Genomic DNA, 11851 nt, shown 5'->3' on the forward strand with positions numbered 1-11851 from the left:
AAGAGTTTCAAGAAAGCAAGAGAGATTATTCTCAGGTCAGACGAGTCCCTTTGCTGCTAATGTGCAGTTTCAGTCAATCTGTTGAGATCCGGATTGACTTTCCACTGCATTCGCTTATCTGGAATTTGAGTGAGTTTGCTAGTGGAAAATATTTATGCATTGTCAACTTTTTTTATTACGCTGTCCATGCATGGACATTTTCAGCTATACTGTGCATCTAACACAATGCATCAAGAACACTTAAGTAATGTAGCTTAGTTAAATGGCTTTTATATATTTGTAAATTTGAATGTATGTTGTATCTGTTGTGTCCTCGGTGTATCTGTAAATACTTGATGGGCTTAAAGCAGTATTTTATTAGTTGCTATCAAAATGAATGGCAAAACAACAAAAACAGAATAATTAATATTAAAGTAAAATATATTTTATGTAATAAATACAATTTATAATAAAAATGCTATATTGTATTAATAGTTAGATAATTATGTCACATATCACGGCATCAGAACAACTGATTAACTTCAATTAAAAAAAAGAAATAATGACCCCGGTAAATAGGAACCCATGACGTATTTAGATTGATAGGCAACTAGCCAATGAAAAAACATATCAGAGCGACCGACCAATCAGAACGAAGAGGCGAAGCTCGGTTGGCACCTTACATGGCTGTCGAATAAAAAGGAACAGCGAAAAGTTTCCAGCTGGCCAAACTGTCAGGATGAATGGGACGTCATACGCTAACTTTGACAACCAAGAGCACGTCTTGAAATTGGGGGAAACGTTCGAGAAGCATCCCAAAAGTGCCTTTCACACGGTGCGATGTAAGTGGACGCTTCTGTCGCAAAGTGACGCTGGGCTTTTTACCCCAGCTAACAGTAGCATGCTTGCTAGGTGGTTAGCCTTCCATTTGAAGACCGTCGGCCATAAACTTGGCCGCCTTCCGGGTCCAGTTGTGCCGGCATTATGTTTCACTACGATGTCGATGTCTTTTTTGTTTTTAAACCGCCCATTGACGACCAAACCGTTAGATACTGTAGCAGCTGTCAAATTGGCAGCTAACCTGTTAGCTTTCCTTCAACGAGGGCAACACCGCCATCTTATGGCAGTAGATTGAAAGGACAATTCAATATGGACAAATGGCAGAAGCCATGTTGTTGTTCAAGGTATCACACTCAAGTTTAATACCTCTTTATTTGTTCCACAGATGATTTCAAACCAGCTTCCATCGATACGACATGTGAAGGGGAGCTTGAAGTGGGCAAAGGAGAGCAAGTTACTATCACATTACCCAATTTAGAGGTGAGTCTTCTACTTTCTCATTGCAGATTGAGGTGGTAAGTGCTGTAAACGTTTTTGCTTGTATTTTTAGGGCTCGAGTGCGCCAGTTACTGTTTTCAAGGGTTCCAAGAGGTCGTACATGAAAGAGTGCATCCTCATCGTGAACCATGACACTGGCGAGTACAGACTGGAGAAGCTCAGCAGCAACATCGCAGTCAAGAAGACCAGGTGGGCTGAGTAGGGGCTAAAGGCTGTATCCATATTTATTCCAGCTTTTTTCCTGCTCTGGGGTTAAGAAAGTATGCAGGCCAACATCCAAACTACCAAACAGAAATTATCCCAAAAACACAATAAAAAAACATGCAAAGGAAAATGCTGTACATTACAAAATGCTGCAGTCACATACAGTACATGCTGCAGGATTAAAAAAATAATAATAATGCAAAACTAAAGTTCTACATGTAGCCAACTGTGGTCAGCTAATATAAAGCTTCCTCACTCCTGACTTTTATGTCTGTGGTGGCTCCTTCTGATATTAAATTAGCACTGTTGCTGTATCAATTAGCTTCACAACAGATATGTGTTAATTCCACGACAGGAGATCTGTCATGTTACACATATCGGTTGATATCGGAATCGAAAATTGAGTGTTGGACATACAGTCTTGGATATCGGCAAAAAAGTCAATACTCAGTATCACTAGTGAAAAATACATTTAAAAGAGTAAAAGCACAATTGCTGAAAACGTTCTTTTGCTGCAGGGCCGAGGGGAGTAGTAAGATCCATTCCCGTCTGGAGCAGCAGACCAGTCGACTGGGTCAGCAGATGAAGAACAGCACCAGCAGTGGAAGCTCCAACAAGAGCTCAGCAGGCTCCAAAAGCTCTCCCCCTAAAGAGAAGACGTCCCCTGCGTCCCCCATGGACGACATTGAGAAAGGTGTGAAAAGATGTGTTGGTTATCATGTTGAGCTGCTCTATAAGAGTCCACAACTCCACAACTTAACAGAGTTTTCTGGAGTCAACTTGGTGAGCAACCATGACACTCCTCTATTTAACTTATCTTCATTTGTTCCAAGTGAACAACGGTAAGTAAAGAGAGACAGGGCGTGTTCTTGGAGCTTGAACAAATCAGTGTGCAGGAGCACAACCCCAGCTTAAGCAGTGTTGCCGCCGATGTGTTCGCAGAGCTGATGGCGGAGGCTCGCATCATGGACCAGATGAGCAGCGACAGCTCCTCTAACAGCTCCTCGTCATCCAGCAGCGACGATAGCTCCAGCAGTAGCAGCGACTCCGAGGACGAGCGCGGGGCCGCGCCCATTCTGGCCCAGACCAACCACAGCATGCCGGTCGTCAATGCTAGCAGCTGCTCACAGGAGGGAGGAGGAGGGGGTGGTGGCAGCGGTGGAGGAGGACTCATGAACACGCTGAGTGAGTTAACGCCCTCTCGTCCGCCTCGTCTCATGTCCACGCGGTGACTCAATGTTGGTTTTTTTTTGTTGCAGAAAATGACCTCCAGCTGAGCGAATCAGGCAGCGAAAGTGACTGACTAATCAGCAAGGAGGACATCTGCTCCCGTCGCAAGCTTACATGTATCCTGTGCCTCGCTCCATCTCCACACACTTTTCTTTCTCTCTCGTCTGTATTTCGTCTTTTTTTTTTTTAAATCCAGTGCACCACAGTATATTTTTATTTTCAGAAATCATGGGAAACTCCAGCATCCTCTTCCTGCTGTAGTTCTGCTGACCAAACGTATCCAAGGCTCATCAAGTCTTAAGTCTCACTGATGCCTTCCACATTTCACGTTTAAACTCGACATGATGTCTGATTTTCAAATGTGCCTTCAATCACACGTCGTGCATCTCCTTTTCTCAAGAAAATTGGGTGAATTGTTTCCCAGTACCTCACTTGGCATGTCAGCTGACATGTTTTCTTTCTTTCAGACTTGCAGCAGTTGATTGATTCCTTTATGTCCACGTGATGACCAAAACTCCTATTTTTGCTCTCTTGTGATGAACTGGCTCAGCAGCGTGACGAGTAGCCACCATTGCTGACTTGTCGCTAATCCAGTTAATCACCAAGCTAGCCGGTTGTTAATGGATCTGGGTGTCGACATAAGTGGCTGGGAATGTGACTAGTTGCTAACGTGGCCCGTGTATGAAGTTGCCAACGTAGCTCGTCGCCAACAGTGCTGACTTCCTTTCGTTTGACCAGGTCAGCAACGCCTTGTAGCTTTAAACCTGCTATACTTGAATCCAAAAGTCAACTATTTATTTCTCAGAAGCATCTATTTCGCCAGCGGTGAATGGCCTGATGCTGGGGTGTCCAAACCTTTTCCGCCAAGGTGCCGCATACAATAAAATTGATGCATGTGGTGGCCATTTTATACATTTTGTACATTTTGTCAGTCTATACATACACACAGCTATCTGAACAAAACAACAACATCTTGGCTTTTTGTCACAGATAAAGCAAATTAGTGTAATACCTAATAAACTATGACTAATTTTATGTTTTACAATACCCCGCGACCCAACTTTAAAAAAGCTCCAGGTTAAAAATGGCCCACGGGCTGCACCTTGGACACCCTTGGCTGTTGGATGTATTTTGACAAGGGGTCTGTGTGGTGGTGCTGCAGTAGGTCACCTTGCTGCTTTTTATTTGGACACAGAACTCCAACTCGGCCAATGGGAAGCACTGCCGAGCCTCTTTTGGGGAATTTGTCTTTGGAGAAGCAGCTGCTTGCCTCGTTTGTAAAAGGATCTGTCCAGGAAATTAAAGGTTTTAATCGGCTTGCTGGAGTTTTTGTTTTTTATCGCATGGTCGGTGATCTTGTATACTGTACTGTATGAGTATTTGTTGTTTTTTAAATACCATGTTGTTCTGCTGGGCACCCCAGGAATGAGCAGCATAGGTTGGATGATGCCGGGTGGAGTATGCTGTGGGGGTTTGCCAGAGTGCATACAGTGTAGGCGTCAATGACGAAGATGCCGATCGGATGAGTAAAGTTCATTCTTGTTTTGGCAAGACACGGTGTTCCTCAAGGCACGGAGGCGGGACAGCGCCAACATGTTTCTTCATGTCACACAAACACGGAATTGTCCCTGGTGTACGTGTGTGTGTGTGTGTGAGAGAGAGTGCAAAGTCCGCAGATGTGCAATCTCGCTGCGCCATTTTCACGCCATCAGCGCCCAGACGAGCATGTTGGCCAAAGCTGTGAGGGGCTTCGGCCTGCGGGCCGACCGCCGGTGCCTCCGGGCCACCGCGGCGAAGACGATGGCCACGGCCCCGGAGCCGTCGTCTACCTGCAGCGGCGCGATGGCCGACGGCGGCGGCCCCAAAAGCATGGACGAGCTGGGCGGACCGAGCTTCCTGACCACACTCTACTGGCTCTTTGTCAAGAGATACTTCAACACCACGCAGCAGATGCAAGTAAGACCAATGACACGCTAACTAGGCTTGCTTTTGTGTTTTTGTGCAGCCATCCTTGCAGTATTTGGTACACACCCAATTACTCTGACCTCTTTCAAGATCGTAGTACTTACACTCTTATGACATTCTATCTGGGATTATTCACCATGGGGACATCCTGTTTGGAACACAAACACCAGGAATTGGGTTGTATTTATTTAGAAAGTGCATCCAAGTTACCTTAGAATACATCAGTACAGTTCACACTTGTACATAGTACAGTTCACACTTGTACATAGTACAGTTCACAGTTGTACATAGTACAGTTCACAGTTGTACAAAGTACAGTTCACAGTTGTACATAGTACAGTTCACAGTTGTACATGTCCAAAAAGGAGTAGGAAGAAGCAAAGCTTTCCGTTTCCTATCTTAAACAATACATTTGTACCCTTTGTGCTTCCTGTTGTCCAAATGTGTCATTTGTAAATACTAGGAAAATGATAATGCAGTATAACAATGTAGTACAATAGGAGTCAAGGTTTATACTTAGTGTACTTATAGTATACTTATTTTGGGTAGCAAGTTACTGTTTGCTTTATGCTGAATTTTTATCAGTTTGAAAATTTGTCAGAATGCTTTATCCAAATATGACATGCATCAGTGCACATTTTTCTTTAAATCGATTTTTAGTTGTTTTTTTATGGCAAAAAATATATAGTCTGTATATTTAAAGAATATTAGTTTTTTTATTAGTATTTTTCTCTTTACATTCAGTTTTTTTCAATATTTTTCAATTTTTTTTGGCCAACAAAAAGCCAAAAAACAGTAAATAAAATGTTATTAATCAGGGGAGAAGTTACACTGTTAAATGAAAGATGTGTAACGATACTGTTTTACATTAAAATCTTAATATAATAAATGTAGGCATTTTTGCTTAAAAATAAAATATTTAAGTTGCACTTCTATGTCAGACAAGGACTATCTTAAGACATCAGGTGATTGAAGATCTCATGACGCTGAAGTATGACTTAAAACAACTCTACCAATGTCTGTGGCTTGTCTCTTCTCCTGATCAGTAGGGTCATCCTGACCCCATTCCAACATTAGTAGACTTTCCCTGATATCTTTCCTCCATAGTCCTGCTGGAATCCTTATTTCTCCACAGTTGAATGGAAAGAAATGTAGATGGGGATGCAGAAAGTGTATCTTCAGTGTATCTTCTTGTAGGACTTGCTGAGTTTGCTTGTAGGCTCGTGTTATGTTTGTGTTCCAGGCAAAACAGGATAGTAGCTAATCCTAATGCTGCTGCATGTTTTTTCCCCTTTGACCCTTTACTGGTAGTGTGCCAACTTCTCCCGCTCAGGTTTGATTCCCAGTGAAACATGTTCACTGGTGTTTGCAGATCGAGCACAAGAGGATCTACGGCCCCCTGTGGAAGTCCAAATACGGCCCCTTGGTGGTGGTGAACGTGGCCAGCGCCGAGCTCATCGAGCAGGTGCTGAGGCAGGAAGGACGACTCCCGGTCCGCACTGACATGCCACACTGGAGGGCCTACAGGGAGCTCCGCAATCAAGCCCACGGGCCGCTCTCCGAGTGAGTTCATCAAGATTCTTCGCTGCTCTTCCAACAAAACATTTTGACATATTGTGTGTCAGTAACTCTACTTTACATTCCAACATGGTCCAATTTATGTCTATGGAACTGTAATTCACCCGTGTCCCCACTAGGGGGAAGCAACCATGCTGTGAAGCTTCCTTTATGTTTTTTTGCAGGATGGGAGCCAACTGGCAACGCATTCGCAGCATCCTGAACCCCCGCATGCTGAAGCCCAAGCACGTCTCCTCCTATGCCGACAGAGTCAACGAGGTGGTGGCCGACTTTGTGGAGCGAGTACGCTGGCTGAGGGAGACCGCCGGCGGCGGCGTCATGGTCCACAACGTGACGGAAGAACTCTACAAGTTTGCATTTGAAGGTCAGACTACAGTCTTTCCTTTAGTCTTTACATTTTAGAAACGACTTGGATGGACTTTTTTGCCCCTTTAGCGACCCTTCTTCTTGAAAATGATTTATTATTATCAATATCTCGACCATTGAAAACGCTTTCAAACGCTTTTGTTGGTTTTCACTGGTTTCAGGTTCAGGTTCAGTCTCTGAAGCCTGTGCCCCTGTGTTGAGGTGTCAGTGTACGGGTCGCAAACTCCAACCTTCCTCGTTTGTCTCATAGGTCTGAGTAGGTTGAGACTCAACCTCAACTTCATAATCAAACTCCTGGCCAGAGAAGATACAAATACCTTTGGTCTTGTCCAGAGAGCCATCTACCAGGGCTTTGAAATGGAACGTACCATTGAAAACACCCTTTTTGTCCACTTTGTGGGTCAACATCAACTTCCATACTGCTGGGGGGTGAGGGTCAAAAAAGAAGTGCGGACGTTAAGGTGCTAACTTTGCTGGCCCCTCAGTCCTTTTTAAATTCCTTTCACAAAATGAAACCATAAAACGTCTTCCAGGTTGGCCGGCCGTCTAATGACGTTCGTCCACCAAGACCTGATGTCAACATGACCTTCAACTGGTGTGTCGTCCTTTGCAGGCATCTGCTCCGTGCTGTTTGAGACCAGAATGGGCTGCATGAACAAGGACGTGCCAGAGGAGACGCAGAAGTTCATCTTCTCCGTGGGGGAAATGTTCCGCCTGTCTCCCATCATTGTCCTCTTCCCAAAGTGGCAGTGGCCCTACCTGCCCTTCTGGACCAAGTTTGTGGCCGTCTGGGATCACCTCTTTAAAGTTGGTGAGGAACAGCACTCAAAACGTTCAAGTACAGGGTTCTTGGGTGGTGGGAATATCTCCAAGGATGCACTGGTTTGGTATACACTGCGTCTTTCAAACAAACTAGCTGTCATCAATCATTACACACCAAAGTAAAAAATAGTTCACATGTGCTAATCAATACTGCTTGGAGGCCATTTATCAGGTTACTTTGTCACTTCAGTTCAAGGTCGGTACATCCTGATCACCCTCTAGAAGGGCAAAGTTCACCTCTCTGCCAGCTCCCGTTGTGGAGCTACAGTGTGGATGCCCACTCGACAGCTGCTTGGTTAGGTATTCTTCTAACAAGATCTGTGTCCACCATCCATTCATTTCTTCATGGCAGATGTCCACAAAGACGTTCGGATAACCACAAATGGCGACCTGTTCGCCTTTATCACATGACTGAATGTAGCTTGGCGTGGATGGCATTGTAGCTACAGTATGTCTCTTAACACAACTCGTACACATGTGGTCAACCAGAGAATAAGAAGATGTAGTAGGAGGGAACGGCGGTGCCAAATGTATTATTTTTTTATTGGCTGGTGACCCGTCAAGGGTTTTCCCCGCCTCTTGCCAATAAACAGCTGGGACTTGTGTTAAGGCCAATTATGTAAATTAGATGACACAACCCTTCTGATGTGTGCGTGCAGCCGAGGAGTTGGTGCAGAAGAAGGTGGAGGAGCTCCAGCATGAGGAGCAGTTGGAGCGTAACGTTGAGGGTGCCTACCTGACTCACCTCCTCCTCAGCAAGCAGATGGACATCACGGAGATCCTGGGAAGCATCACGGAGCTCCTCCTGGCGGGCGTGGACACCGTGAGCGACAGTCTTACAGACAACGCGCAGGGCTTCAACCACGAGCCGTGACGCTGACGCTGATGCTCTGTGTGACGTAGACATCCAACACCATCTCCTGGGCTTTGTACCACCTGGCCAGGGAGCCGGACATCCAGGAAAAGCTTTACCAGGAAGTGATCCGCGCTTGTCCCGCGCATAGGATGCCCAACAGCGACGACATCGCTCGGATGCCCTTCCTGAAAGCCGTCATCAGGGAGACGCTGCGGTGAGGGCGTCGTGTAGCACCCTGGAGACGATGTACGCCAAGTCTGATCTGATGTGGTCTTGTTGCTGTCCAGGCTGTATCCTGTCGTACCGGGGAACGCTCGCCTCACTGTGGAAGACGAGATCGTGGTGGGAGATCATCTCTTCCCGAAAGGGGTGAGAAGAAAATAAATCATCATCATTTTTATGGAACATGATGGGTTCACACTGGAACCCGTTTATGTCGACGCCCCTTTGACTGACTGACCGACGTTGACATAAGCGGTTGTTGACATAACCAGAAGCAAACTGGCCATTAACATGCACATCTATATGTTGCATTTACACTGCTGGCAATCTGGATCACATCTGGATTAAACCCACTTTGATGTTACCTTTTAGGAAATTCAATTCAAATCTGAGAGAAGTATGACATCATTAGGTGTATACCATCAGGGCCATGAAGAAAAATGTCGTATCGATATCGAGAACTTCCTGCCTCTCAAGACCGATATCGATATTTCTTTGCCGGTCATTCAGCCTCATCAGTTTTTTTTTGCACTTTTCAAACGTCGCATTGATGGGAACAAGCTCCGGGTGTCACACAAATCACAGAAACCTGAATGTTGTTCAGAGGCGGTGGTTGCCATGGTAACACACCAACAGACATACAACGTGCTCTCATGTCACCCCATGCCCTTCTTGGACTTTATCTTTGCACCATGTTTCCTTGTGGGGGCTTTAAGGACACGTATCACCATGGTAACCATGGTAACCAGCACTTAACGTTGCCTCTTTGTGTTTTTGGGCTTCTAAAAGAACATTTAAATTCCCAGTTTTTTTTTTTTAAGCCACAGTGTGTGTTTTATGCTCCCCCTGCCAGACTCTCTTCCACCTGTGTCACTACGCCGTCTCCTTCGATGACAGCGTCTTCCCCGATCCGCGCTGCTTCCTGCCGCAGCGATGGCTCCGCGGCACTGAGGAGAAGGCCACGCAGCACCCGTTTGGATCGGTGCCGTTCGGCTTCGGCATCCGAGCGTGTCTGGGTCGGCGGGTGGCCGAGCTGGAGATGTACCTGCTTCTGTCCACGGTGAGTCCCCTTTGAAGGTGAAAGTGTAAAAAGAAGTTAAGCAATCTTTTCTCCCAAAGCTCATAAGACACTTTGAAGTGAGGCCGGACCCGTCCGGCGCCGCCGTCACGCCGATCACCAGAACCCTCCTCTGCCCGGCCAAACCTATCAACCTGCAGTTTGTGGACCGCTGAGTCTAGCACGGTGGGGGGGGGCGGGGTCTCTCGAAGACTTCCTGTTGCCATAGTCGGCATAAGCACACACTTACTGATTTTAGTCACAATATATTTGATATTAGATATTTATAATGAAAGAACTGTGAGATGTATCTGACCAATCACTAATTGACTGACGCCAGTAAAGTTATGTTGGGGGCCATTTTTGGCCCGCACCATATTGTATATTAATTTTAAAATGAACTCTTTATTCATGAAATATGTTGGATATTACACCCTTTTGCTTTGCCACCACTAACACAAAGTTAAGATGATTAGAAGATACTGACCTACCTGTTGATTTTAGCATCTTTCATGCATAAAATGTATCAAAGTGTCTCTCCGCATCCTCCAGTTTCTTTGGCATCGACACCCTGTCTTACACTTTTTCCTACTGAATGTAAAATCATGTCGTAAAAAAGTATTTTTCTGTGTGAAACCACATAACTGTTTAGCACTTATTATTTGGATTGGCCTTCTTGACAACTGTCTCCCTCTTGTGGGCGTGGACGGGACTGCTCTAAGACTCTTTGAAAAACCTCAGCCGTGATTGGTAAAGCTTGACATCAGGAAGTAGTTTGTTTTCAGTTGTTTGTTTCAGTTTGATGGACAGCCAGTCAGCCAATCAGGATACAGTTTGTAAAAGTGGGGGCTTTAACGTCAATAAAAAGCTCATTCACGTTTTAAAAAAAGCTCATTCCTAGCCTCAAACGTGATGTTTGTGTGTGATTCTATGTAAGTATGTAGATCTGTGTGCTTTTCTATGTGTGGTTCAGTGTGTGTTTATGTGTCTGTTCATTTCTATATGTGTGAATTACACATAGATATACACACATAGAATACTATGTCTATCACACGTAGAACTAGACACACAGATTTACACATAGATATACACACATAGAATACAATGTCATCTCTCACACGTAGAACTAGACACATAGAATTACACATAGATATACACACATAGAATACAATGTTTATCTCTCACACGTAGAACTAGACTCATAGAATTACACATAGATATACACACGTAGAAATAGACACATAGAATTACACATAGATCTAAACACATAGAATACTATGGCTAATCTCTCACACGTAGAACTAGACACATAGAATTACACATAGATCTACACACATAGAATACTATGTTTATCTCACACATGTAGAACTAGACACATAGAATTACACATAGATCTACACACATAGAATACAATGTCTATCTCTCACACATAGAACTAGACACATAGAATTACACATAGATATAAACACATAGATTACAATGTTTATCTCTCACACGTAGAACTAGACACATAATTACACATAGATCTATAAACATAGAATACTATGTCTAATTTCTCACACATAGAACTAGACACATAGAATTACACATAGATCTACACACATAGAATACTATGTCTAGCTCACACACGTAGAACTAGACACATAGAATTACACATAGATATACACACATAGAATACAATGTCTATCTCTCACACGTAGAACTAGACACATAGAATTACACATAGATATACACACATAGAATACTATGTCTATCTCACACACGTAGAACTAGACACATAGAATTACACATAGATATACACACATAGAATACAATGTCTATCTCTGACACATAGAACTAGACACATAGAATTACACATAGATCTATACACATAGAATACTATGTCTAATCTCTCACACGTAGAACTAGACACATAGAATTACACATAGATATACACACATGGAATACTATGGCCATCTCGCACACGTAGAACTAGAATCATAGAATTACACATAGATATACACACATAGAATACAATGTTCATCTCTCACATGTAGAACTAGACATATAGAATTACACATAGATCTACACACATAGAATGCAATGGCTATCTCGCACACGTAGAACTAGACATATAGAATTACACATAGATATACACACATAGATTACAATGTCTAATCACTCACACGTAGAAATAGACACATAGAATTACACATAGATATACACACATAGAATACAATGTTCATCTCTCACAC

General features: G+C 43.9%; 2 protein-coding genes across 3 annotated transcripts; both read left to right on the forward strand.

Moving 5' to 3' along the window:
* The first annotated feature begins 626 nt into the window (after positions 1-626).
* On the forward strand, positions 627-4075 carry eaf2 (ELL associated factor 2). Its single transcript, XM_058082808.2, has 6 exons — positions 627-821; positions 1205-1299; positions 1370-1506; positions 2040-2215; positions 2464-2706; positions 2781-4075. Exons 1-6 carry the CDS (start codon positions 719-721, stop codon positions 2822-2824), a joined length of 798 nt encoding a protein of 265 aa, XP_057938791.2. The 5' UTR covers positions 627-718; the 3' UTR covers positions 2825-4075.
* A 141-nt stretch (positions 4076-4216) lies between these two features.
* cyp27a3 (cytochrome P450 family 27 subfamily A member 3) lies at positions 4217-10506 on the forward strand. Of its 2 annotated transcripts, none has more exons than XM_058082805.2 (9): positions 4217-4707; positions 6063-6279; positions 6459-6658; positions 7274-7471; positions 8142-8305; positions 8386-8552; positions 8626-8707; positions 9414-9620; positions 9680-10506. In XM_058082805.2, the coding sequence occupies exons 1-9, from the start codon at positions 4428-4430 to the stop codon at positions 9791-9793; spliced, it is 1629 nt and encodes a 542-aa protein (XP_057938788.2). In that variant the 5' UTR covers positions 4217-4427; the 3' UTR covers positions 9794-10506. The 2 variants fall into 2 exon arrangements, with proteins under 2 accessions (XP_057938788.2, XP_057938790.2); XM_058082807.2 differs by having other exon boundaries at positions 4496-4707; positions 6089-6279.
* Positions 10507-11851: the final 1345 nt, after the last annotated feature.

Source organism: Doryrhamphus excisus, linkage group LG12 (genome assembly GCF_037039965.1).
Source record: "Doryrhamphus excisus strain RoL-2023G ecotype Guam linkage group LG12, RoL_Dexc_Guam_v1.1, whole genome shotgun sequence".
Lineage (NCBI taxonomy): Eukaryota > Metazoa > Chordata > Actinopteri > Syngnathiformes > Syngnathidae > Doryrhamphus > Doryrhamphus excisus.

What these genes read in the sequence shown, in the direction of transcription:
- cyp27a3 (XM_058082805.2), top strand. Translation starts at nt 4,428, where the DNA reads ATGTGCAATCTCGCTGCGCCATTTTCACGCCATCAGCGCCCAGACGAG. An exon ending in CTACAAGTTTGCATTTGAAG is followed by an intron (nt 6,659 to 7,273) that starts GTCAGACTACAG and finishes CGTCCTTTGCAG; the next exon opens with GCATCTGCTCCGTGCTGTTT. An exon ending in ATCATCTCTTCCCGAAAGGG is followed by an intron (nt 8,708 to 9,413) that starts GTGAGAAGAAAA and finishes TCCCCCTGCCAG; the next exon opens with ACTCTCTTCCACCTGTGTCA.
- eaf2 (XM_058082808.2), top strand. Translation starts at nt 719, where the DNA reads ATGAATGGGACGTCATACGCTAACTTTGACAACCAAGAGCACGTCTTG. An exon ending in ATCGCAGTCAAGAAGACCAG is followed by an intron (nt 1,507 to 2,039) that starts GTGGGCTGAGTA and finishes CTTTTGCTGCAG; the next exon opens with GGCCGAGGGGAGTAGTAAGA. An exon ending in AGGACTCATGAACACGCTGA is followed by an intron (nt 2,707 to 2,780) that starts GTGAGTTAACGC and finishes TTTTTGTTGCAG; the next exon opens with AAAATGACCTCCAGCTGAGC.